This window comes from Pyrgilauda ruficollis, unplaced genomic scaffold (assembly GCF_017590135.1).
Source record: "Pyrgilauda ruficollis isolate IOZ18807 unplaced genomic scaffold, ASM1759013v1 scaffold17, whole genome shotgun sequence".
In the NCBI taxonomy this organism is placed as follows: Eukaryota; Metazoa; Chordata; class Aves; order Passeriformes; family Passeridae; genus Pyrgilauda; species Pyrgilauda ruficollis.
The window spans coordinates 810,906-837,065 of record NW_024515875.1 but is presented as its reverse complement, the minus strand read 5'-3'; the positions used below and the strand labels follow the sequence as shown (position 1 = coordinate 837,065).

Sequence of the window (26,160 nt, the reverse complement as noted above, 5' to 3'; positions counted from 1 at the left end):
TTGCTCTTTCAAGAAAATTTCTTTTTCTCCAGGGAAAGAAGATGTTGCAGATTCCTCTGCAGTATTTCACTGTCCATATACAGAGTCTGGCCTGGATAGTTCTACTAACACCTGCTTTTTAATTCTTGCTTAAGGCCCAAAGAGTTACATTGTATGAGGAAAGGAAACACACTGCCCTCCTGAATTGTGTCAGAACATGGCTGTACAAGAGCACGGTGCTAATGAAACACTGGGCATATTGATACTGAAATTGCTTTGGCTGCAAGACCTCGGGGTGGATGAGGTATCTGCTCAGCCCCCTGGCACCCAGCTGTAACCGTTCTGGTTTGTTTCAGACGTTATTTCTCTTGACTTGGGTGTACAACACAGCACCCCAAAGCAAGCACCAGCCAGCACTTCCATCTTGGCTCTGCCCTGGGATGGATATCTGAGAAGGGATTGTGGTGTGGAGGCTGTCCTCCAGTGTCAGTCTCCTGGCTGAAGGATGAGCTGTACAGCTGCCTCCAGGTCTGGGAACAGGGTCCCATGCCTTTCCCTTTGCTGTTACGGGAACTTCAAGGCAGCACCGATGTTGCAAAAAGCCTGATTATCTTCTGTGGTTCATCCTAAGGGAATGCTAGGAGCTTAACTCCTCTGTGAGCCCCTGTAAGTAACCAAGCTAAGTCTATAAAGAAAAGTGGGGGTTTCAAAAGGCTGAGTGCTGAAGGAGTAAGGTAGGCTTCTATTGAACAACTACTGCTCTGCAGGGATGCAACTACAGATGCACAGCAGCCAAGTGACGTGTGGATAATTTTTGGCCCCACTTAGTTATTACAGGAGTTACAACCATGTCATTCCTTGCTGTTGAAGGAAGCACCATGAATTTCTGCAGCCCCAGTGTTTAATGCTAACATTCAGGAGCCAGTCTTACAGCTGTGGCCAACAATGTGGTGGAACCCCCCCAGCATCTCTGGAGCAGCCCTTAACCAAGGCCTATTCTCCTGCAGAAAAATTCCAGCTGCTGCAGGCGAGAGGCCCTGGTCACTGTTGTCATCCTCAAGTGCAGGGCTGTTGGGAAGCACCTTTACAAGTCTTGAGTGACCTTTAAAGGACTTAGCAGAAAGGAAATGTTTTTTGTTCCCCTAGGAAAAGTTTTGTGCTGCAGGCTTTGTCTCTCCTCAGGGGTCAAGTGCCCTGCCTTGCAGCACTGCTGAGTTAAGTGGTGCTTTTAGGTGTGGAGTAGTGCAAGCTCTTCCTGTCATGGCTTTAAATTTTACACGTGAACAGGATTGTCACACAAACACCTGAGTAACAGAACTAAAGCACCCCTTTAGGCCCTTGGTTCACAGTTACCTGTTCAGTGCCTGCAGCTGTAGAGATGGCAGCTGCTGTGAGTGGGGACACTTCTGTCACCAAAGCACTGCTGTGATTCTGTAACGAGCTACTGAGCATCAGCCAACACCTTACATGCAACTACCATCTTTACAAATTAGGGGATGCTGGGGGGTGGGGGGGAAAGGAGAGATAATTACATTTTTATTAAAACTTGTATTAACTTTAGATTAAAAACTTGTACTCCCCAGAAAACATCCATATGGGCTCATGACTTCAAGTTTTAGTGGAGCTCTTGCTACAGAACCACAAAGACTTTCTGCATATCCATCTCATCAGGAAATCCAATCCCAAGAAACAAATTTAAGAACTGAGCCACATGCCAAGCAGAAGTTTTCCAGACCTTGTTCCATGCCACTGCATCAGGAGGTCCATGCTCTGATTACCAGCCACTCCTGCCTCCTTATCCAGCCTGAGGGGCAGCTGGCGTTGGAGTGTCCAGACCTCACAAAGCTGCAGAGGTCTGGGCAGTAAATCTTGGGCTCCCACCACTGCAGACTGCTAAATGCAAGTTTGCAAACACAAATTGAGCATGCTGTGTCCAGAGTTAAAGTGTAACAGTTGATGTTCCGTGCTTTTAATTCCATGCATAACTGTGCACCTACCCCAGGCAATGGCTCCACATTATTAGATATGAGCCGCTTTCCTAAGTAAGCACTATATAAGATGCCAGTATTTCAAAATTAGACAACAGGAGATCTTTTTGTTAATGAAAGCAGAAGAAATAAGGGCTGTGTTAATAGGACAAAGTAAAAAAGCAAACTTAATTCTCCAATATTTATGGTGTTCTAGTGAGTCCTGACAGAGATACTAAACAAATTTTGCTGAGTTTAGAACATAATCTTTACTTGTGTAGCTTAAGAGCAGAACTACTCAGCATTCCTCAACTTGTAGTTATATAAGGAATTCAAAAAAACCAAATCTCTTTGCAGAACACCCTTTAAGGCTACCAAATACACAGACAAAAAGCCTTTCTGAAACCCTGTAGCTTCTTCAAACAGATTTATCTTATCTTACAGCAACCTATAAAGAGTTCTAGTGACACGATGAATTCCAATAGTTTAAAACCTGTTTGCCTCTTCAGGAAACAAGTTACCGTTTTCTCAAAAGCTGACTTTTCCTGCCAAGTCTCTGGAAAGCCAACTTTGGTAAAGCCACTGGCAGCCCACGGAGCTCAGCAGAGTCCTGTGAGTTCTGACAAAGGGGTGCTCTACAAACCTGGCAGCTGTGGAGATGAAGCTCACCAGGCCTGATGGCAGCTGTGGCTGCTGCCTTGGGGCTCCCAGGAGGACCACAGCTGGTTTTGCCAAAGTTCAGTGAATACCGGAATTGGGTCATCTCTGAGAATGGCTCAAGCTGGGAACTGGCACCCCTCAGTTACCTTAGAGACAGGCTGGGGACTGCTTCCTGCTGATAAAATCTTCATTCTGAGATGCTGGACAATGCACCTCCCATGCTTTCAAGGAATGAAATTAGGTAAGGGCCACACCCAGCACTGCCTGAAACACACCATCACAGTTCACTGCACTGTTTGGCGGGGCTGTTTTGTTTTGGAATTTTGGGAGGGGACTTTTCTTGCCTTTTGTTTTTGGGATTTTCTTGGGGGGTGAGAGGGGGGGTTATTGGGCTTTTTTATTATTTGAATACAGTTAGATGAGTTTGGATCCATTTGCAAGCCAGTAGGCTCAGAGCAGCCCAGCTGCAGGATAGCAGAGAAGGTTATGGGTAACTGCTCCCACCCTCACCTTATGTCATCAATGTTCTGCAGGCTGCTCAGGTACCAATTCCTGCTAAGCAAGCACGAGTCCCATGGGATAAAACCACACAAGCTGGCATTTCAACCACTGACAGGCACACACAGCATGCCGTACTAAGCAGTTCAAGGACTCAGCATACCTCCTGGAAGCACTTCAGCTAAATCAGATCATTTATCACGAGTTTCAGGATCCTTGAACGTCCTTAGAAAAAAAAAGCCAAACCAACTAACAAAAAAAAAAAAAAAAAAAACCAAAAAACAAAAACAAACAAAAAAAAACCCCACAAAGAACAACAAAAAAAAGGCTCTCTGCATACAGAAACCATGACTACTCTAACAAGAGCCTACAGCTTCAAGTTAATCCCAGCTAACATTTACCTTGATGATATTGTTCAGTTCAGTCAGTTTGCTCTTTCAAGTATCAGACATTAAACACCAGCAGACAAAATCCAGCTTGTCTGGCACCCAGTCCTGAGGAGACTGAGTCCATCCTGATGGATTTGCTCCCATGAAGCCCAGAGAAGGAAGAGAACACTTGCACTGGGTGAGGCAGCATCACTGCTCACCTTCAGCTTAGATTTAGAAGTTTCTGCAGTCTCTCACAAGGTCTAGGATTATTTAATGACCATGGAAGTAAGAAGATAAATATAACTTTTGCTCTCTCAGTTGCATGGAAGGTATTTCATAGCATGTCTGCCCTTCACCTAGCAATTTCCTAAATGATTTTGAAGTACAAGGAGATTCTGGGTATGAACATCTACTTCAGACAAAGATGTGAAAGAAAGTGGTGGTAGGTTAATTAAGACAAGGAATAGATCTCTGAATCATTCTTATTTGAAGTGCTGTTTTGCTTTGTTCCTATACAAGTGATTGATATAGTATGAACCAGCTACTGAGGAGCACAAGAAAATAGCTATCCACTATGGATTACCACTATCTTAAAGGGATTTATTTAAACAAACATAACCACATGTGATGAAAATAAGTGAAAAGTTTGTGTTGCCTAGTTCCAGTAATGCCCAAATTGGTTTTGGAAGTCCTGAAAGTCAGTTTTGAAAGTGTGTTTTAAATAAACCAAGTATTTCTGCTATGGAAGAAAAATAATGTATACATTTTTATGTTAAGTTTATAACAAGGCTTTTAAAAGAAAACAGTTACAGGTATTCAACTGCATCAGACTTCAAAAGAAAAAAGATTACACATACAATACAAAAATACAAAAAAATATTTTTAGAACTTACAAACTCAAAAGTCTAAGTGGTCAGAGCTTTCCTAAAATAATAATAATAATAAAAAAATACATTTCAAGATGCACTTTCCTTTCTGCACTTGCAAGTTCAACTTTCACAAGAAGACAGTTTTAGAGGCAGGATGAAAGCAACTAATATATTGAATGCTACAACCATTTTCCAGCTGAAATTAATTTAGTGGTTGACACTATCAGGTATTTGAGTTTAAAAAGAACCTTATGCTTATCTGGGGTATGGGAGGTGGTACTGTTGGGGCAGGTAGTGGTATTGCTGTTGATAATGTTCTATTTAACCAGTTCTGTTAATAAAATGTTTTTACAAATAGGCAATCTAAATTAGACTGAAATTTAGGCGGTCATTACTAGCACTGAAATTCTTCAGCACTGTCCTGCAGCATGGAAGCTAAGAAATAAACGACCAGATTCATGTCACTGCTGAAAATCACTGCAAAAGGAAGACAGGCAGGAAAAGGTCAAGTTTTATTTCTGAAGCTGATACTTGCTAGGAACATCAGGACTGCAGGTACAGAATTCTTTGACCTGATAGTGTCCACTGAGGTCATAAGCATCAAGGCATTTTGTCTTAAATGGCAAGACAGGGAAAGTGCATCTTAGATTTTTCATACTTAAGCAGTGAGTTACTGATTTTTGGTGTGGCTTTTATTCCTTCTAGGCATAGTAAAGAAAAATATTTCAATCAAAGGTGTAGCTTAATGTACATTAGCTTGTATTTTTGGTGGTGGTTTCTGTGTACCACTAGGAAATGCTGACAAGCACTACTCAAGGCTAATGATTTAAAAGGAGCACACTGAAAATACTGATTTACCTTTGTAATGAATATTCTTTACAGACTGTATCTAATATACAGACAAGGCCCGTTTCCTTAGGACAGAACAGGCCACTGAAGGTTACACACCCTACATGAAGTTTTAAACAAAATCAGAGCTAAGTTACCAGAGCCACCCAGAGCAACGTAATTCCTAGTTTGCAGAGACTTAACAAAAGGTGACTGCAGGGAGAAAAAAAATCCAAGTTCTTACTATTTCCTGTGTAAGATTATATTCAAAGTAATAGTCCAGTAACACTTCTAGTTCAAGACAATGCTCACTCTCTTTAGCAGAATTCATAGGAGTGAACTGTTTCTCCTGTTATGAAGAGGGAGCCAGAAGTGAGAATGCAAGAGCATTCAATTTTAACCTGATTAAAGAGACAGTAACCTTTTTCATCCACCTTATTTAATCACTGACAAAAAAAATTATCTTAAAAAGGTACCACTCCAATTTCTTTATTATCTGTAACCTTTTGAAACTAATCACATGAACTACAAAATTAGCAAATGCCTTGAAATCTGTATACAAAACATAAATTACCTCTAATTTCAAACTCATTTATTAGTGTACCACTCAAAGTCTTAAAAAAGTGGCTCCAAAGATAGTCTCATACCATTCTTAAAAAAGGAAACTGTTCCTTTAATGTTACACCCTCCCCTCCCCCCAAAACACCCAACTTGTAATCCACATCATTTAGTTATTTTCTTGGTCATGGACATTTCCAAGATGAGATTTTATATTTCGTTCCCATAGCTTCTGGTTGTCAGAAAATCCATGCTTTCCTTTATTGAATGAATTTGGTCCTGCTGAGGTTGGTGTATCCCTGCGAACAGTAAAACAAGAGCAGTTGAGAAAGCCAGCTCAACTACAGTAGACTGTGCCACATGGCACTGAAAATGCCAATTTCAAGCCCAGTCTGCCCCTCTACCACACAAATTTCCTTCTGTTACATCAGGAGCCCTCACTATTAGCAACTGTAAGCTGGCCACAGAATTGATCTGTACCCAGTACGTCAAAATATAGCAATGAGATGCGGCAGGAGAGGAGGTGGCAGTGGCAGTAACCGCTGCCAACTCCTAAGATTAAGAAACTGAAGATCTAAATTTGTTACTGTAGAAAAAAGAAAAGCCACCAAACTAGAGAACTTTCAGAATGACTGACTTTAAAAGCAGTGTATCATGATAAACACCTCTGAAATACAAATTCTCAAAATTCATCCCTAATTTAAGTGAAGCCTCCTCTGAAAAGGTCCCTACTTATTTTAGGACTGTTCCCCTTCCATCTCAAATGTGGACAAGCAGAAAAATGATACGATTTATTATAAAGTAATGAAGCAATTCTTTGTCTGAGAGATGATTCTTATCTTCCCCTTGCACATGAGTTTAAAAATGTGACCAGACTACCTACTTCAAGGCAATTTATAAAAGGGAGAACCAGAAAAATACAAAGTAGAGTCAAGCAGGAATTCCTACCTATTACACTTAAAAAAAAAAAAAAAAAAAAAAAAAAAAAAAAGAAAAAGAAAAAAAAGATAGAGCTTCTATTTAATGCAGACTCAATTTCTTCCTCAAAAAATGTAAATAAGATTCAAAGTTCAAACGCAAATGTAGTACTTTTAACCTGTAGATGACACATTTGAAAATCTTGTTTCTGGAGAAATGCTTCTTTAACCTATTCTACCTCCTTGTATTCTCAAACCATCTTCAAGATCTGCCCTGAGCTGGTATTCCACACACTCACCCTTCTCCAAAGCACAGTTCAAAGCTGCCCTACCTTCCAATGTTCTTCATGCGCATCTTGGCTTCGGGGGGCATTTCCTCTGGTTCGCTCTGCAGGGACAAAGGAGGTCAGAGCGGGGCTGGGCGCCCGCCTTTGGACACTTCAAACGCCTGACAAGATAAAGGCTGGACTACAGCCCTACAGGACAGCAAAGTGACTTTGGACACAATGCCGCTCCTACACGGTTCCAGAACAAAATACAAACTCCTTTGTTCAACTCCATGAAAGAAGGAGCAGTAATATGACAACAAAATATTTAGCAAACCAGAAGCACAACTTTCCTTGGCCTCCCCCTAATCAAGCCTAGAGAGAGCAAGTATTAATTCAAATTATGTTGTGCATCTTATTTTCAGGGAGAAGTTATCAACATTTTAATGATTTCTTGAACTAACACAGAGCTATTGTTTGTTCTTAATCAGAGCCAAAAAAGATGCTTCTAGGTTGAAAATTCCTGACGTTTATGTTAAGAACCATAAATAACCCAGTCTCTGCCTACCACACCAATGGTATTTTGTGTTGATCACTGGCTTATTACTCACATCTTCATCTTCATTGAAAGCTGCTGCTACAGAAAGGGTTTTTGGAGCCAGGGTTGGAACAGGCTCTTTAGGCTTCTGGAAAAGACAAAATGCACAAGTAACATAAGTCTACTAACCCAAAAAAACTACCCTTGGCTTTTTAAGTATTTTGGTAAAATTAAATCAAACATCTTCACTGAAATGGGCAACTGGGAAAAAAGTTTTTGTCTGAATCAAGCACATAAAGGATTCTCTAATGACAAAGGAAAATGACTGCTCATTTATGTGTGATCACTCTGAGCAGCAAGCTGAGCCCTCTCATATAACAGCTCCCCACATGCAGGTCTTAACTTTCTAGCACACTGCAGGGGTACTCAGCCACTGGTGCATGACATGAACAATTAAAACAGAACCTGAATAACTTGTGGTATTCAAAATTTTACTGCATCACTATTTCCATTATTCTTCTGGGATATTCTTATCCATCAATGTCAGAAAAAAAAAATGTTTATTTTCTTCCATTTTAACAATGTGATGGCTTTCTGCCTTAAAACAATTCAATGCTTTTAAACTACTATCAGTAGCTAGCACACAGTCCAATTAATATAAGTTCCTTTAAAAAGTATTTCTTTTATTTCCAATTTTTTATTCCTCTATTTACAGTGTAGGAAGCTGTCAAACTCACAACTGTTACATGTACTACAACAGTGGTACCAAGAGTTACTTCAACACCACTGAGAAAAAAACCAAGTAACTAGTAACAGATTGCTACTATAGTACTAAACCAATCATATACAGTGCTTTCTCCATTTTGCCTTTACTGGTAATTCTTTGCACACTCCTAGAAGCTGGTACTGCAGCAGAGCCCTTATGCAACTGCCTACAGCTGTTCCTACTGATGCTGCACAACATACAGATACCACACCATTTTTAAAGCATCTGCGCCCAAGGAATGGGGAGTGTACTAGGGGAGTAAAAATGACTGAAGAGAAACAGGTAAATTTCAGCACTGTCCCTCACCCACTAAGTTCCGTGCAGAAATCCTGAGCCAAATTTATTGCCACTTTGAAAATGAGAAACTGAAGCATGCTAAAAGCCCAGAGAAGGAAGCCTTGTTCATTTTTCCAAAGTCTAAGCTGACCTGGTTGCATTTATACCCTAGAATGCTGCCAGCCCACATCTCCCTTCCATCTCAAAATAACAGAGCACCCTTTTAATACTCTGCAGGTTCCTAAAATGCTGGCATTGCGGGTGCAAGCCTTTCACGATTAGAGTTTGAATTTGATGCAGACAGCTACTGATAAGGTATCCACCACAGTGACAGGTGGGAAATGTAAATGAACTGTATTAAACAGAGAGGCAGCCCCTGGCTTGTCCTTGGCCAAGCCAGTGGAGGATTACTCTGGAAGTACAGAGAGTCATCAGATTCACATCTGAACAAGCACAAGGATACCTTGTGCTGGACAATGAAGGAAATCAGAATTCTTAGAAATCTATGTAACAAAGCTCCATCTCTTGCATTTAACACAATAAATCATACTGACCTTGCAAAGAACGGGCAAAGTCATGGAAATATGCTACAATTCCCCATGCTAAAATAAGATCTTTGGAGTGGAAGACAACCTATTAAGCCATCTAGATGCTTTCTTCTAGCTTTAAGCATCCTATGCAATGAAGCTCCCAGCACTCATTTCAAAGTAGCCTGAACAGCTTAACAAGTCTGCTCATTTCCCTAAGGAAATTATTGCAGACTTATCAAATCTCATTATAAAATTATTCTGCATGTTCAAAGATCTACAGTTCATTTCAATCAAGTCTTATGATTCCTGAGACTACTGACCTGTTATTAATCACCTTGAAGTACTTACACATGCACGACTAGCTGGCCCTGCAATGCCTGCTTAAGCTTTTCCCAAGTTACCCTCACGTGAATTCAAGGTTTCCTCTGCAAGGAAGCCTCCCCCAAAGTACTTCCCTTTTCCCTCAGTTTCCCTAAAATTAAAAGACCACAGTAAACTTACATTTGCTCCCAGTTTGATGGATATTGCAGATGCCTTCTTTGTTGTCTGACTGCCTATGGAAAATCCAAACTTGGACATTTTGGCAGGAGCAGGCTTTGTGGTGAAGTCTTCAGCTTCTTCATTAGCTGCCCGTTTCTCTGCGCTGCGACTCGAACTTTCTCCTCCATTACTGGAAGAAACAGTCTTAGTTTTCACAGGTTTTTCTGCCTCTTCTTCAGGTCCTGGTGAAGTCGAAACAACTTACCAAGATGAGCTACTTTTACTGAGCAGATTGATGGGAGCAGCAACCTCAAAAAGCATTATACTTTGGGTGCAATAGGTAAAATGTTTTTAGTGACAGCAGTTTCCACCAATGTATATTTAGTGGACAGCAAAACACAAAGAGAAGAAGAAACTGCAAGCACTCCACTACTTGTAAAGAACTTCTTGTATGAGCCAGGAAAACAATCTTGAAGCACCATCTCTTTATTTAGTATGGAAGTCAAAGTTCATGTAGTAAATTAAATGTAGATGACTAAATCTTTTTAAATTTTTAAGTTGCCACAGATAAGTTTTCATAATTGGAATCCCAATTCCAAATCTAGAGTAGATAATCTAAGTTAAAATTAATTCTACTAAATTTCTACAAAATCATGTCCATGCCAGTCTCTATGCTTGTCTGGCACAAGTCTAAAATCATGGGAGTGACTACAGTGAGGCCGGCTGTCTCAATCATCTTTCAAGTCACTGCTTGTCCGCATCTCATCTGTAATAAATCTGCCAAGCTCTGCTTGAGGAAGGAATCAGCACTAAAAAAGCATATATATAGATTTCATCTTTTCTGGGTTTGTATAGTCATGGAAAACATAGCAGCTGAACAGTGATCCACAGAGAAAAAACATTCAAGTAACACTTCCATTCCTATAAAATCAGCTTCTTCAGCTACACCAAGAGACAAAGGTGTCCTTGGAAAACTCATACTGAACAGAGTAAATGCTTCAGCAAAAAGACACTTCCCTGCTGCTGCAATAAGCAAACCACTGCAGCAGCAGAAGGGGGGAAAAAACAAACACACATTAAGGAATGGACAGGGAAGTGCTCACAGCAGCAGTTTAAAACAACTGGAGCTAGCACAAGTTCCTCATAACATCAAATGTAGAAGAGCACCTTCCATGCACAGCAAATTCCGACCATCAGGGGATAAAGCTCTTTGCACTGCTAATGCAAAAAGCTGCTAGGTAAGATGAAGCAGTGGGAGAGAAGAAAGTCTGAACTGGGGGTCAGTAAGATTGTAGCTCTGAGAAAAAAAAAAAAAAATGCAAACAACATCAGGAAAGAGAAAAACTAGGGACTCAGTCTATATATATATTTGTCTGCTATTTCCCAAATCAGAAGAAGCAGAATATACTACTTCTACCCATTCTTCCAGGTATCAATAAGTGATTGAAACCAAAATGGATTTATCATTCACCTTCAGAAATATGCAGACCACAAAAAAATTGTAACTTTAATAATTTTCACTGTATTAAAAAAAAATGCTACTAGAAAACTGATCCAGAAAATACAGATATAAAAATGAAAAACAAAGGAGGAAAGAGAAACAATCAAAATTTACACAAGTCACCTTGGGCACTGGTAGCTGTCTTAGCAGAGTTTACCAAACAGCAGTCTGCAGAGACTAGGAGAGCATCCTTATATTTCATCCATAAAATCACATTAAACAATGTTCCAAGTGCAGCCTCAGTACACTAGAGACTGATTCAAGGGTAAGTAGAAGATTCACTGGCCTTAAAATTGCTGGAACCGTAGGGCTAAGTCTTCTTTTTCATAATATACAAAACCATAGCAGCCCAAAATTCAGGGCATAGGGAACCAATTCCTAGACTAGTGCTAGCCTGAAGGTTATTACACTACTTCTTACAGCTTACTTATTTAAAGTGCAAAGTCTCAAATACTACTAGGCACAAGATGAAGCCTAATACAATCTACCCACATCTGTTTTCTCACCAAATCCTAAAGAGCATCTCAGAATTAGTTCCTATCAGCACTGCATTCTGAGCATTATTTCTACTGGGCTTGCCAAAGGATGAACACCAGACTGCTGAAAGAAACACTCTTGCTTGATGAGAAAGCTGTAAGGGGCACAGGACAATGAGGGAAGGGGAGGGAGCTGTTGTGCTGTTTGATTTCTCCAGGAAACAGAAACGCAGGCATATTTACCATTAAACAGGTCTCTACCATCTCCCATGCCAGTCCACATATATATTCCAGGATATCAAGGCTGCTTTATCATTTCCTGGAGGTCATACTTCACCTGCAGAAAGCACCAGCACTATTTCCAAACTAGACTGGCTAGTGCCCTTTCCATGGATTGCAGACATAAAAAGTTGTCCTCCTTCACAGCTAAGTTTTACTCATGCAAATCAACACGCCACACGAGTGGACAACTTCCACAGCCCAGGTGGCTGAAGTGACAAGAGTGACAGTGCCAGCTGCACAGCATTTCAGGATCTGTTGTCCCTGGGAACCACTGGGGCATGTGGGAACAAACCAGTCACAGCTAAATTAATTTTAAGATAAGCCCCACTATCTTGCCAAAAGCTAAGAACTGCAAATTGCTTTCAAAAATCCTCAAAGAACAACTATTCCTCCTGAGGGCCAAGGTACCTCAACTCCTTCAGATCATGTTTCAGCACACAAAACAGTACATAAGACAGTATGAATTACTGATGTGCTGATGCTGTCCAGTTACTGTATTACTAATAAAAAAAAATACCACCACCAAAATACCAGCCAATACCACCACCAAAAAATAAAAACCAAAAAGCCACCAAAGCCCAACAGAGAACCAAGAGTCAAGGAACTACCTAAAATCAATACTCTTCAAATGTCAGCGATTATCAGAAATAACATTCACTGTTGAGGTTATCCTGATTGGTTTACATGCCCGATTTAATTTTTCAACAGATCTAAGAAGTGCCCTCTCCCTACAGACATATTAAAACAAAAAAAAAACCCCACTAAAACAAAAAGAAGAAACACACCAAGAAAGAAAAGCTTTATCTTTGCAAAGCCACTGTCCTCTCAACTTTAAGGGAAGAAAGAAGAAAAGAAACATACAATTAAAATTTTCGAACCAAATACTGCAGAAATTACAGGAATATCCAGTCATAACATAAATACTATAAAACCAAACAGCAAACTTACAGATTGTTGCCAAGCAAAAAATCCCCAAATGCTTAAAACAGCAGTTAAAGAATATTCACTGTACCCATTTATAAAAAAGGTATCATAATTGTTGAAAGTCAATCTTTAAGGCTGTCTTCATCCTTGCAGACAGCAACAGTCGTATTTCTCTCAGAACACGGCGTAAGTACTCCGTGTATTTTTAGAAAAGAGAAATAGTGCATTTGCATGGACAAGGAGAAGCTGGTGTATTTTTACAAAAGCGCCGGTAAAGCTGAGCACAGCAGGCGCGACCGGCCTCTCCTCCAGCGCAGTCCCCTCAGGCCCAAGCCACCCACCCTCCCCGCAGGGCCGGGCACCGCACGGCCCGGCCCCGGCAACTCACGGCCGGGTGAGGGACACCTGGAGCCCCTCCCTACCCCCGCTGGACCGGCCCAGAGCCCGATCCCACCCCACAGCTCCGCGGCGAGAGGCGCTACATGTTCACCTCCTGCGGGCTGCGGCCGCTTCGCCTTCTCCCCCTCGGCTCTGCCGTCCGCCATTTTCCCCCGCCTCCTCCGCCGCCTCACGCGCCGCGCACGCGCGCCGCTCGGGCCCGCCCCCGCGAGGCCCGGCTCGCGGCCGGGCCGGCCCCGCCCCTGCGGCGCGCGGGGATGGCGCGGCGGGAACAGCGGGAACGCGCGGAGCTGACGGTCGTCTGGAGCCGCCGCGCACGTGAGCACGGCTTCCATTCCCTCCCGCGGGGAAAGCGGGGGATCAAAGTCACCCCCCGACACCGCAACCTGAGCCTCTGCGTCTCGGGGGTGCGAAGGAACCACGTCCGCTGCTGCGCCCTCCTCACTGCGCGTGGTTTAACGATTGCCTCCCGTGATTCACAATATCATTCATTACCTCACTGCCTCCTCGGTGTGTATAAATATGTAAAGTGTGTGGAGGTGGTGCGCCAAGAAGGATCCGGTGGTGCCAAGCAATGGGACAAGAGGCAAAGGGCAGAAACCGATGCACAAAAGTTTCACCTGAACATGAGGAACAGCTTCTTTCTTGCGCAGTGACCGAGCACTGGGCAGGTTGCTCAGAGGGCTGTGGACTCTCCCTTACTGGAGATATTCAAGAGCCGTCCAGATGCAACCCTGTGCCATGTGCTCTGGGATGACCCTGCTTGATTCAGGAGGTTGGTCTGTGATTCGTAACAGGAGCTCAAGTGAGCAGTGACACCACCTTCCCCCACCCCAGTGTGCAAGCCAGTTTACAGATCAGAAGAGGCTGTTTGTATGGAGGAAGAGCAAATGACAGAAGGGGCATAGTACCCACCCCATGGCAGGGGCTGGATCTAGATGAGGCCCCTTCCAGCCCAAACCATTCCACAGTTCTATGACACTCAGCAGCAGGCAGCTCCACTGTTGTTTCTTCCTCGAGGAGAGTCTGCCTGAGTGAGGCACACGCACTCACACAGCCAGTCCTTGCACTTCAGGGCTTCCCAGGCAGCTGAAGGCAGCTCTGAAGCATCACCTGGAACACCACCCTGGGGTGACGCTTTGTGTACTTCCCAACCTCATACAGCTAAAAGGAGCCAGGTCTTTCCCTGTGCCAGAGGTGATCCATGCCTGCAGGCCCCTGCGCCTCACAACAGGCAGTGAAGGGCAGTATCAAGCTAGTGAATCTTCTGCCTTCCAACCCCCACCTTACAACAGCATGTAAGAAGAGGTCACCAGGGAGTGGGTCACCACCAACTCATCACCTGCCATCACTGACTTTAAGCATCACCCACAAAGAAAGCCTTCCTCATCTCACAGGCACCAGACCTGTATTTAGCTGCCCATGGCAGCTCTGCAGCCTGAACACAGACTTCCAGAGAGACACCAATATATTCTGAGCTGCGAGGAATATTAAAAGGCTCTCTGCTCTTCTAAGTATTTACTAATAGGACAGTTTACCATCTCAGAAGTTCCAGCACTTCAGGAAATCTTCATTACATGACCTGAAAACACAAGAATTCTGGCACAAAAGTCTTACACAAAAGTAGGTAAGATTAATTTTTTCTTTCAGCACAGTCAAGAAATTTGCCTGATTCCTTCTAAACAGGGACTTTATTTGTGCCAGATAGAACATCCAGAAATAAATGGTGCAGTTCCCCAAACTCATGCAAGGTTTTAACCATTTAGTTCAGCTATCAAAGGTCAATTCATTTGCATACAAGAGGATTCAGGAAGTAATGGGGAGAGGTCTCTTCTACTTCTTAGTGATCTCACAGAATAAAACTGCAGACAGCCTCCAAAGCAGAGAGCTCTGAAGACCTTTGCATTCAGTAACAATCACCCTTGTGCAAGCACAGTTCAATTGAACAGACTGACAGTCTTTGTGTAGATTTTTTACAACATGTTATCTTATTTCTCTTACATAATTTCAATAATGTGTGAATAAATTTAAACAGCTGGACTACTAAAGTAATTAAAAAACCCAACTCTTAATGACGGTAATTTCAAACATAAGCAACAAAATATGTTCTGAGATTAAAAGCTGAACAGAGTTCCAGATGTACCAAGAAGATGGCACAGTTTGTGTGTAAAAAATTCATTTTCCTCCCCATCACTCTACTTTTGCTTTAGTTTATACCTCTGGGGATAGTTTTTGGCAAATTGCTTTTCTACTTTTTCCCGTCCCTTTCCAAGTTTGAGTGTGTTGATCAGGTCTAACGTTTTTTTCAATTCCTTCACAGGCTTGTTTACAAAGCCACAGTATTTCCTTTTCGGAACAAATTCCAGAGCCTTCTTCCAGTCAGCAGTATCTTTCACAGTTAATAAAATATGCATCATTTGATCCAGTGTGAGATTTTTGGCACCAGTACTCCAAAGCAAATACTTCTCCAGTGGAAGGGCTGCAGTCTCCAGTCCTAATCGCTTTGCCCGTGCTAAAGAGACTCCAGTTTTTATGCTCCTGTCAACCAGTGACCCAACAATATAGATCTTATCGTGATCAAATGTTTTCATTACTTTGGGAGAATCAGCTGTCAGATAGATGAGCTTATCCTTTGGAAAGATTTCTGTGTAGCACTTATCTGTCACTGTGATAAGCAGTTTGTCCCATGCCTCTCTATAATTCTTGATAAATTCCCTGTGATAGAGGCTATCATCTTTGAAGTTACAGAAGTGAATGTGGAATGGGTCCACAGATCTCCGATTGCTGCTTTCACTCATTACTATCTGTCTCACTGTATTTGAGACTTCTCGGAGAGACATCTCTTTTTCATAAGACATGTCAAATACTAGAGGCTGGCCAAAGATCATGGACTGAGCAGCCCTCCAATTGTATGCTTTATCCATAGTGTGGGACCAGAAATATAGGAATGAACTCTTTTTGATCTCATCTGGTTTTGAATCTTGATCTTGTGCTTCCAGCCTCCTTTCCCTTTTCTCTTCCATCTTTCTCTTGTCATTTTTCTTGTGAAGTTCTTTGAGATGCAAATATTTTAAATACTTCTTTTTAGCTGACTTAGAAGGACACTCCATAAAGGTTTTTAGCTGTTCTTCACTAATATTTTCTGGAACTGCTCTGCCAGCTAGCCTCCACATCTCCAAAGTCTCACGTGCAGCAGCCAAACTGGAAAGCTCCTTAGGCTCTGAGACCATCTCAGTGACCTCTTCTTGCAACCCGGATTTCATTACCTTCTTCCACTCATCTAAATCCAGTTTTTCTGAGGGTTCATATGACTTGTCTTGCTTCAGACAAAGTGATAAACTCAGAGTTCTACTGAGTGGAAACAAATCCTTTTTCATCCCATGTTGTGTGGCAAATGGAAGGACAGAACTTCTTACAATTCTTCTCAGAAGCATATTAGCAAACTGCATATTTAGACATGTGTTGTGTTGCAACACTTATCTGCAATAAGAGGGGAAAAAAACTTGTCAGAAATCACAAAGAAAACACATGCAGATTTTTATTCTTAGTAACACTAACAGACAATAGGTTACTTCTTGGAGGATGCTAGAAATTCCTCCTTCTATGATGATTTTACTGCTTCCTAAATAAAAACAGCTTAAACCAGCTATACTTACTGCAATTCAAAATGCAGTCAACCTTCAAGAACTGTCCAAGATCTCTTCAAGTTATCTGTATCATATGTTGAGCCTTCACAACCAGTCAGAGAAATGCTGCATGCAAACCAGAAGTATTTTTATATAATTTATCTATCCTGTGAAAACAGAAAGAAGAGATGGAAAAATAACAACTAGTACAAGAAAAGACCATCTTTTTTCTTTTTGCTAAATTGTCTGTGAAGTTGGCATAGGCACATAAAGCTGAGGACATAAATCCCCCCAGTCCCATTAATTTTATCCACATTTGTATTTAAATATGAAAGGTCTGCAAAAAGAAAACACACCCAAGAACATTTAATAGTTTCCTTGGCCTATGCACATTACTGAACTAAGCATCAGTGGAGTTTCAGTCCTTGAGAAAACGTGATTTGGACAAAACTAGAATTAATTCCTAATTTTTAAATCAAAATTCATAATCCTCCTAATAAACTGAAAATAATGTGATATACAGAACAAGAAGTTAGATCTAATATTGGGTTTTTACATATGTACCTGCTCAGGTAAGAGGCACAGAAGGAGCAGTGTATTATTTAGAAATCTTATATAACCTGGCATGTGTTTTACTACACAGTAACTGGTCAAATTGGTGGCAGACCTCTTATGTTCTACCATTACCAAGATAAAAAAAAACAAGAACAACCAAGCAACCTAACAATGTGAAAATTTTTAAGTGCTACAATGGAAGTATCCCTAATTTTACAGTGAATAATTTAACTACTGGCAGAAGTAATAATCAAAGAAGCATGGAGAAATCAAGGGATCAGTTCCTCAATTAACTCACATTACTGGAGCTCCATTTAAGTCAATATTGAGTACTGTCAGAATACTTGATGACAGCTTTTGATAGAGCCAAGTTACCTTCCAGTGTGTCATTCACACTAACATCATTACTGCACGAATCAATCTAAGGCTCTTTAAACAACCTAGATTTGTAGTACTGAAAGTATTTTCCTTTTCTTTTTTAGCATGACTTCACTGCAACTCATTTCAATAAAAGAAAGGCTCTTCACTGATATTTCAGAGACTGAACAACTTGCCTTACTTCTCCAGCATAGCTGCCCACTCAGAATCACAGACTGAGTAAGGCTGCAAGGGGCCACAATGGATCTGGTCCAACTCCTCTGCTCAAGCAGGGTCATCCCAGAGACATGGCACAGGGTTGTGTCTGGACAGGTCTGGAATATCTCCAGTAAGGCAGACTCCACAACCCCTCTGGGCAACCTGTTCAGTGCAAGACCTTCTTTACTGCAGAGTAAAGAAGTTGCTCCTCATGTTCAGGTGGAACGTCTGTGCCTCAGTTTCTGCCCATTGCTTCTTGTCTCATGGCCTGGCACCACGGGCAAGAGCCTGGACCCACACCTTTGGCACCCCCTTTAGACACTCACTGACGAGGCTGCCTGCAGGGGAGCAGCACTGCACGTGTTTAATAACTTTTAAACCAGCCCACGAGCACCCGAGCCGCTGAGCACCAGCTCACACCCCACAGCCCCGCGCTGTGCTCCCCAGCCCTCCCGGGGACGCCGGCGCGCCCGCTCCCCCCGCTGCAGCGGAGCCCGCGGCCTCCGGGGTACCGCGCCGCAGGTGGCGAAAAGCGCCTGCCGGATCTCCGGCCGCGCTCCCGCCCGCCGGGGCTCGGTCCGGTCGGGTCGGGGCAGGGCGGGGCAGGACCGGGCGGACCCCGAGGCACCCCGCGGTCACCGCCGGTCCCGACCGCGCCGCCACCGCCGCTCACCTCGCGGAGCCGCTGCGCCTGCGCGGGGCGGGCCCGCCCGGCCGCGGTGCTCCCCTCGGCTGTCCCCGGCGCTCCGCGGCTGCACCGCCAGCGTTCCGGGCTGTCGGCGCGCCCACGGCGGGAAGTGCGGCGCGCGGTGTTCCGAATTCCATTCCCGGGGAGCCCCCGGGCACTGAGGGGGCTGCCGGTGGGTGCTGCCGCCGCCCCTGGTGCGGGGCAGGGTCTGACCCTGCCGCCACGCTGGGCTGGGGCGTGAGGCAGTCGCCTGGGGCCGAGGGGTTTGTCAGCCCGGCCTGCTGATCTGTGGTCTCTCTCTGTCTCCGCTTCCCTCTCCCTCTCTCGCTGTCTTCTCTCCCCTTCCCCCCGCTTTTTTCCTTTTAAAAAAATTAATAGCACAGAGAAATTTCGCTTCTTTCTGGCCGGCAGGTTGCTGTTGTTTGGTGGTGCGTTATTTTGTTGGTTTTTTTTCCCTAACTGTAAGGCTGGGATTTTAGTGGAGACCGTGATCTGTCGCGATGAGTTTTCTGCTGCCCAAACTGACCTGTAAGAGGGAAGTGGATCAGGCAATAAAAAGCGTCGCTGAGAAGGTTTTGGTTCTTCGTTTTGGAAGAGATAATGATGCTGTTTGTCTGCAGCTCGATGATATTGTAAGACTTTTTTTTTTTTTTTTTTTTTTTTTTTAACGGACCGAGCAAGTAGAGTTGGTGCATAGAAGAGAATGTTGCTTTTGCTAAGATAGGCACTCATGAAAAGTTTGGTGGCAAGTATAGAATGAAATTACACAATATTTATTAAAAGGTCTGAAAAGTAAGCATCTGTGTTACTATTGTAGTGGCTGAACAAAGTGCTTGTGGTAGACAAGATGGGATATTCTATAGCTGCTTAAGCTGGTAACACATAAGAAAAACAGGCTTTAACAAGCTTCCACTCTCTTGTCCTCGTGTCTCAGTCTAATTGTCATCTGCCTTTCTCACTCTTTCCAGCTTGCAAAAACAGCCCATGACCTAAGTAAAATGGCAGTCATTTACCTGGTGGATGTGAACGATGTCCCAGTGTACACCCAGTATTTTGACATCAGTTATATTCCATCTACTGTATTTTTCTTCAATGGACAGCACATGAAGGTTGATTATGGGTAAGTCATCCTACTGTTGTCTATTATATCCATAATAATTATCAGTCTTTTTCTATGTTATCATGTCTGGGGAAAGTAACATTTGAAAACCATAATGTTGCTACCAGCATCTGCATTGAGAATTCTGTAGGAAGCCAGAAGGATGTAAATAAGGAAGTAATTTGAAATATGCTCTGATGCAATAAGTAGGTGAAATATGTCTGACTCTGCAAAGAATAGTAAGAAATGGTTAAAATCTTAGACATGACGCTGCACCTGTTTGAGCTTTGGAGGTCACAGCATATTCCTGACTTGGTTATGCTGTTACAAAGTTAGTTCATCCTTTCAGAATGAGCAGATCAGAACTCCTTATCTCATTTGGGCATCTTTTCACATTTTTAGGTGGTGTTTCTCTGAATACTTTAACATTGCAATTCTGCCTTTGTCTTATGCTTATATTTAGGTCTCCAGATCACACCAAATTTGTGGGAAGCTTCAAAACAAAGCAAGACTTTATAGATCTGATTGAAGTGATTTATCGCGGAGCAATGCGGGGAAAGCTCATTGTGAGAAGTCCTATTGATCCCAACAACATTCCTAAATATGACCTTCTCTACCAAGGAATTTAATGGGTTGACCTGAGAAGATAATTACACAAATGGACGATGTGGTAGATCCCTTTTTCCTTTGAGCATTTTTGGCCTCCTCTGACATTGTGGGACAGTTTGAGCATTTATCCTGAAGGATCATATTGGTCTCCTTCTGAAGACAGATATTCTGTCACCTCGTGCTTCTCTCATAAATAAAGCTACATGCTCATGCACAGAGTTCACAGAAGTGACTGTTCTTTGAGTTGTGTGCTGACCAGCCCTTACAAAACAGGTAGGCTGTGTGCATCCTCAGCTGTGGCATCTCCAGTGCAACCTTCTTCAGGAAACTGAGGCACTCTGTTAGTTGTCTGTTTAGTACCATTTTCATTCAGATGTAATAACATTAAACCTGACATTAATAAAAAAAAGCTGTTCTTGCGCTCAAGAACATTCAATTGCATGTGCCTTATAGAATGTTACATTTTACCCATTGCTGCGTAACAGGACAGAAGTTTCTTCTGAGAGATGATGACTGAAATCTGAAATGGATATAAACACAAAGGCAAGTTGATGCTGTCTTCTCTCTGATACCCATTATTACTGTTCAACAGCTTTTTTTGACTGAGATTGAAATGCTCTATGCTTGTAGGAGAAGGTTTTGTCATCCAAAGGATCCTTTTTTGTGGCCATTGAACACTTTTGATTCCCATGGGTTTGAACTGGAAATTAAGAATAATTTGTTTACATTCACTTTAGAGATTATTTGAACTTCTGCTTGTACACATTGCAAGCCTTGAGTATGTAAATTTAAAAACCGTATTTCCCACCTCTGTCTAAATTTAAGCAGCTGAGAGGAAGCAGCAGTGTCATTCCTTTCCATCAGTTTGGTAACTGTAGGTTGCCAGACTAGTGTATCTCTATAGCAGCTCATGTCCAGTGTTCTCACTGGCTTAGCTGGCTTTAAAATGGAAATTGTTTTACCTCCATGTGTCATGTTTGGGGCACACCAGCTCTGACTGGAGGAAAGGTAGTAGTGCATACTTCCCTGAAGCATTGTTCAGCTTAACAGTAAATGTTTAAAGGAGGAAGGTAGATGTTCCAGCTCTTGAAAGATTTTAAACAATACATGGTACATAGGAGGAAACAGATTGTTTAGATGCTTTCGCTATTCCAGATTTGGCCTTCTAATGAAGCTAAGCACTTAAGCAAATGTTTTCTTGATAGTTTAGTCTGATTATAGAGTGAAAACTATACAATGTTTATTATAGAAAAAATGATAGACGAGAGTTGGTATACCGTAACATCTTTAATTCAACTTTAAATTTCACAGCTAGCAAAAGGGTTGTGGCTTAAGGCTTTCAACAATGCATATCTTTCCTAATAGTTAACTTTTGTGTTTTTCTTCTCAAAACCAAACATAGTTTCAAATTTAGAACTGAATTTCTCCATAGTGAGCTGAAAGTGCTTAAGTGACAGAAGGGTGCAGAGGCACTTATGAAAGGAAGAGACCACTATCAAGAACAAACCAGTGTATCTTTACGTATTGCCTCTCTTCTTTCTTGTGCTGCTTCTGGTTGCAACAGGCGAATTCCTCAAGGCTGTTGTGATCTTGGCTTTCAGCATGCTCTTCAGGTACTTAAAGATGGGTTGTAAGCAGCAGGAAGGTGCTAAACCGTACTTTTCTGTTCCAGCAGAGAAAGTAGGACAATTTACTCTCATAAGAAAGTGCACAGTTTTATTTAGGGGTTTACTGTTTGACACCCATTCTCGGCAGTTTTTGTGTATCCATTCCTGTATTTCTGGATCATGTCTGCTTTGGTGCTGCATGTTGTGCGTGGAGTCGATGAACGCCACAGAGTACACTTTATTCATCACCTCACGTTTCCTCTGCACCAGCAGATCAACAAACACCAACCCACCATACCCATGGGCAATGAAGGCCACATTCCTGGCTGCACTCTTTGCAATGAAATGATCCCATACGTACATGGTATGCTCCTCAGGGCTGCCGCTGCCCCTTTTGGGGATCCAACAGACAGACTGTGTAAAAGTAAGCCCTTCTTCCCTAGCAGAAAATCCCTCCTTTTCAGTGTTCAGGTCAGTGAAGTTGTCATTGGGGTTCAGTACAATCACTTCCCAGTGGCTCTGCAGGGCCATTTTGATGAATGGTATTTGTGTTCCATGTTTCAGGCCCTCACTGACAATTGCCTGTCGCCCCCACTGTCCAGCACAAAAACCTCCTTGGTCTTGAAGAAAGATAATTAGGGTAGAGGAACTTGTTAGTGCATCCTTGCTCATGAAAAAGAAGCTTCTTGGTTCACCCTCTGTAGCGTCAGTAGGAATATAAACCTTCTGCAGCATGCAGACTCTTTCCAGGAGCTCATAAACATACTGGGTAATAGAATGTCCCAGAACTTCGTAGCGTTTATGATTCTGCTCATGTCCATTCTTGTAGTAATTGAAAACAAAGCACTCATTTGTATCTAGGTGCCTCAGTTCCCCTTTTATATTGAAGTCATATTTTAGTTCCTCTTGATACTCTGAATCCTCTGTTAGTTTCCTCAAACTGAGTTCACGCTGTATTTGTAACCACTACAAATTAAGAAGACTATTATGTCAAAGTAGTGATAGACCTCCACACAACACCTGTCTACCCACCCCTGTCCCACGTGAGAATGTAGATTTAAAAGCTGTTACTAATTAAATACTTGTTGAACCAGAGTGTTTCATGGTGATGTATAGCAAACCAGCTGCTTCTAAAGCCTCTTAGAGATGTCAGCTGTGAAGTTCCAACAGCAGTAACTCCTCTGCATTTATTACACCTTATTTCAGTTTGGTAGTTAAAAATTTGTAAGTAGCAGGTTTATTTAAAGATCTGTTTAAGGTAGTTTGAATTAAAGGCTTTAAGAAGGAGGCATATATACATGGTTCATTGTTCACTTGAACAAATTTTATTGTGCTGTCTCCTAGCCGTTATCTTGGAACTCCACTGAGTTTCAAGGCCACCTTTGAAATTCAGGCCTAGGCAGTTGGAAATAGTCCAAGTGTCGGTGGACTGAGTTTTTAAAGAAAATAAGCTGCGCTTACTAAGGACTTCAACCCTCCCATTGCTTGTCCACCAGCATACTCTCCATGTTCTTCTACCTTCAACTGCACTAGAACAGATAATACATGTATGTGTTTGCTTTCTGCTAATCACTCTAGTTAGTCATTCATCCTTGCAAGCACTTGCCACATGGAAATAGAGGAATGGATGACAGACTAAACTAGCCACTGTGATTCAGGAGCAGGAGAAAGGAAAGTCCAGGCAGAAAACTATCATGAGGTTGGACTGAGGTCTCCAATTTCAGATTATCTCTAATGACTGATATGAATTATACCAGAAAGTGGTTTTTGTGCAGCTGAAAAATTAAGCTTATCATAACCTTCTACTTTCCTAGTAATTCTTCAATCTGCTACTGTCATTGGCTGTAGAACAGCAAACCTTTGGTGTGGTCAGAATCCTACCTTTACAGGAGTTTAGTCCTAATACAGTAATTTTTTTCCCCTGTAAATGATCTGAATCAAGTTATATTTGGCAAGTTAGACTGTATACCTTTAAGTTTTTGCTGAACTAAAAGAAGTTTTATAGAATACAATTACATTCTGTGTTAAAAGTCACTGTACCATTTGATAAAGCCAATTACTAGGACAAAAAGTGATCTGAATATTTTCATGTAAGGAACTTGATTTGGAACCCAAATCTTGCAAGGAATGCAAGTTTCCTTGAGGTAAGGTGCTTAGCAAATTGAAAACTATTTCTTACACTCCTAAATTAAAAAAACTAACCAAAAAAAAACCAAACAAACATTTTTTGCTTTTCAACATAACAACATCATATGTATTTTCCTTTTGAGTAATCTCCACCAGGCCAGTGTTATTAAGTCCTCTCTTTGTGGTCATTCCTATCTTCTAAATAATAGAGAGCAGGCTAGAAAATTATACTTTCTCCTTTTTTATCTCATATAATCAATACACATAGAAAAAGGGGGAAAATCATATGCTATGATACGTAATCCATTTATTACTAGCTTGCCAGTTTCTTGAAATGGAAACAACACAAAAAAAATGCAAGGGCACCCATTCATCTATGATTTTTTCATTCTGCAGGAAGGCACGAGAGACAAAGGAGATGGGAAAACAGTCTGTTTGCTATACTACTGAAATATGGGCAATTAATGCAAAAGAAGTAATACTTAGTGGGAAAGAAGCTACCCATATGCCAGTTGTTGTTCCCATGAGACAAAGTAGAAGAAAAATGGACATATTTTAAGGAAAGATGTGTGTAAAGAAAGGCAGAAAGCTTTCTGTAAGAATTAGGAATAGGTAAATGCTGTTTCCTCAGAGTGGTATGCTGGGGACCACCTCTCAGTCCCTTTCCCTCCTCACCCCTAAAAGACTGGAGAGACTAATTTCCCAGCATACTCTGACTAGGAGGTTACTATTCTTTTACTTCACCTACTAACAGCAACATTGCTTTTTCAGCTCCAAAACAAGGATGTGGGATTCAGAATTAAACCCTGAACATCTATTTTACAAAGCCTTGTGAAGGGTTGCTGAATATTTCAGGAGGCAGAAAAAAACAAACACACACAGTTTTACAGTGTTTGTAAAGTGCACATATGACTTTCCTACCGAAAATTGCCTTCAGGATGCAAAATGAAAAGTTTTGAGACAATTAATGATTGGTTATCACTTTGGACTTTAATTAAATAGCAGCTTAGAATTATATACTTATTAGTCCAGAGGACTGATTTTATTGTAGTAACACAATTAATTATGGAATTAAAAAGTAGCAATTACAGGTTGTTCCAGATACAGCTGCATAATGCATGCACTTCTTTGTTGTAAGTCTGCATTCTAAATCAACATTGATAGCTGTTTGTACTTCACTGTCTTTATATAAATGTAATATTCAAGGTTGTATATGCTGGCAGCCTTTGCAGTTGCTACCTTAGTTTAAAAATTTGCTTTTGGGGAAAAATAATCCCTCTTTCCCTTCCTCCCACTTTTCTATTCAGGTTCTAAAATGCTTCAGATGTAAATTCAGCTGGTGCTTGTTGCAGTATTTGGTATATTGTAAACACCACTGCAGTATAAGTACTACGTAAGATCCATAAAGATTACTTTGTTTTCCATTTAAAACCACTTAATTCTAGTAAAGCCCAGTATTACCGTATGCTCTTCTGTCATCATCATAGATGGAAATCTTTTTCACTCTGGGACTGTAGACAAGTCCTCTGCATGAAAAAAATAAACCAAATCATGGTTTCAGTTTTCATTACTTTACGTACTGGGGTGTATATCTGCAAGATCTGTCAGAAGCTGATAGTTTGTGGCCACCTAAAGTGCTCCCGATAGTTCCAAGTTACAAACTAACCTCTCATATTTGTAATTCACACCGGAGAGGAAGCTAAAGCTAAACCTCGAGTATGAAACGAAACATTCGTCCACACCAGTTTTAATTCCCACTACCAAGAAGAGAACAAAGCAGAAAGCACCACACAAAACTTACAATTCTGAAGCTGCCCTGAAAAAAAACCACAGCAAAAAAACCCCAAGGCAACAAATCTTCCTCTCCCCTTGGCTGCAGGAGGATTTCTAAGGGCAGCGGCTGCAAACCGCGGCCAGCCGGGGTTTTGAGGGCTCTCCCCGGCTGTGCATCTCCCCCGTCAGGGGATTCATTTGGCGGGGTCTGGCTGGCAGCTGAGGGAAATGTCATTAGCAAGGTACAACTTAAACCTGGGCCGGCCCGGGTTCATTATAGCTTCTTTACAGGTAACGCTGTTTTCTCGGCTCTTTAGTGGCTTTTAGCGGGTCAGTGCCGAGCTCATCCCGAGCAGGTTAAAGCTCGGAGGGCCTGAGGGGCAGCGCCCGGGCCGCGGGCGGGTGGTGGCTCCGG

The 26,160-nt window shown here is 42.0% G+C and overlaps 4 protein-coding genes across 6 annotated transcripts; 1 reads left to right on the top strand and 3 right to left on the bottom strand.

Annotated features, from left to right (window-relative positions):
• Positions 1-4,058: 4,058 nt before the first annotated feature.
• On the bottom strand, positions 4,059-13,258 carry LOC121351565 (PEST proteolytic signal containing nuclear protein). Its single transcript, XM_041463814.1, has 5 exons — positions 13,177-13,258; positions 9,525-9,745; positions 7,525-7,599; positions 6,980-7,035; positions 4,059-6,029 (listed from the first exon to the last, which is right to left on the bottom strand). Exons 1-5 carry the CDS (start codon positions 13,229-13,231, stop codon positions 5,900-5,902), a joined length of 537 nt encoding a protein of 178 aa, XP_041319748.1. The 5' UTR covers positions 13,232-13,258; the 3' UTR covers positions 4,059-5,899.
• Positions 13,259-14,757: 1,499 nt separating this feature from the next.
• TRMT10C (tRNA methyltransferase 10C, mitochondrial RNase P subunit) lies at positions 14,758-18,550 on the bottom strand. The gene is made up of 3 exons (XM_041463938.1): positions 18,516-18,550; positions 16,742-16,878; positions 14,758-16,565 (listed from the first exon to the last, which is right to left on the bottom strand). Exon 3 carries the CDS (start codon positions 16,532-16,534, stop codon positions 15,281-15,283), a length of 1,254 nt encoding a protein of 417 aa, XP_041319872.1. The 5' UTR covers positions 16,535-16,565; positions 16,742-16,878; positions 18,516-18,550; the 3' UTR covers positions 14,758-15,280.
• A 15-nt stretch (positions 18,551-18,565) lies between these two features.
• On the top strand, positions 18,566-20,664 carry TXNL4B (thioredoxin like 4B). 2 transcript variants are annotated; one of them, XM_041463939.1, is made up of 4 exons: positions 18,566-18,702; positions 18,997-19,162; positions 19,499-19,650; positions 20,093-20,664. In XM_041463939.1, exons 2-4 carry the CDS (start codon positions 19,031-19,033, stop codon positions 20,256-20,258), a joined length of 450 nt encoding a protein of 149 aa, XP_041319873.1. In that variant the 5' UTR covers positions 18,566-18,702; positions 18,997-19,030; the 3' UTR covers positions 20,259-20,664. The 2 variants fall into 2 exon arrangements, with proteins under 2 accessions (XP_041319873.1, XP_041319874.1); XM_041463940.1 differs by having other exon boundaries at positions 18,579-18,702; positions 19,010-19,162.
• Positions 20,665-21,438: 774 nt separating this feature from the next.
• LOC121351583 (putative protein FAM172B) lies at positions 21,439-26,153 on the bottom strand. Of its 2 annotated transcripts, none has more exons than XM_041463851.1 (3): positions 25,774-26,153; positions 25,434-25,498; positions 21,439-22,811 (listed from the first exon to the last, which is right to left on the bottom strand). In XM_041463851.1, exons 2-3 carry the CDS (start codon positions 25,455-25,457, stop codon positions 21,756-21,758), a joined length of 1,080 nt encoding a protein of 359 aa, XP_041319785.1. In that variant the 5' UTR covers positions 25,458-25,498; positions 25,774-26,153; the 3' UTR covers positions 21,439-21,755. The 2 variants fall into 2 exon arrangements, with proteins under 2 accessions (XP_041319785.1, XP_041319786.1); XM_041463852.1 differs by having other exon boundaries at positions 21,439-22,667.
• Positions 26,154-26,160: the final 7 nt, after the last annotated feature.

Bases quoted from the DNA above. Each gene is read 5' to 3' on its own strand.
- LOC121351565 (XM_041463814.1), bottom strand. From the start codon at position 13,231: ATGGCGGACGGCAGAGCCGAGGGGGAGAAGGCGAAGCGGCCGCAGCCC. The intron at 7,600-9,524 runs GTAAGTTTACTG...TGTCTTTTCCAG, and splicing joins CCATCAAACTGGGAGCAAAT to AAGCCTAAAGAGCCTGTTCC. The intron at 7,036-7,524 runs GTGAGTAATAAG...TTGTCCCTGCAG, and splicing joins CTTTCAATGAAGATGAAGAT to AGCGAACCAGAGGAAATGCC.
- TRMT10C (XM_041463938.1), bottom strand. From the start codon at position 16,534: ATGCAGTTTGCTAATATGCTTCTGAGAAGAATTGTAAGAAGTTCTGTC.
- TXNL4B (XM_041463939.1), top strand. From the start codon at position 19,031: ATGAGTTTTCTGCTGCCCAAACTGACCTGTAAGAGGGAAGTGGATCAG. The intron at 19,163-19,498 runs GTAAGACTTTTT...CACTCTTTCCAG, and splicing joins GTCTGCAGCTCGATGATATT to CTTGCAAAAACAGCCCATGA. The intron at 19,651-20,092 runs GTAAGTCATCCT...GCTTATATTTAG, and splicing joins CACATGAAGGTTGATTATGG to GTCTCCAGATCACACCAAAT.
- LOC121351583 (XM_041463851.1), bottom strand. From the start codon at position 25,457: ATGATGATGACAGAAGAGCATACG. The intron at 22,812-25,433 runs GTAATACTGGGC...CTTAATTTGTAG, and splicing joins TGATGACAGAAGAGCATACG to TGGTTACAAATACAGCGTGA.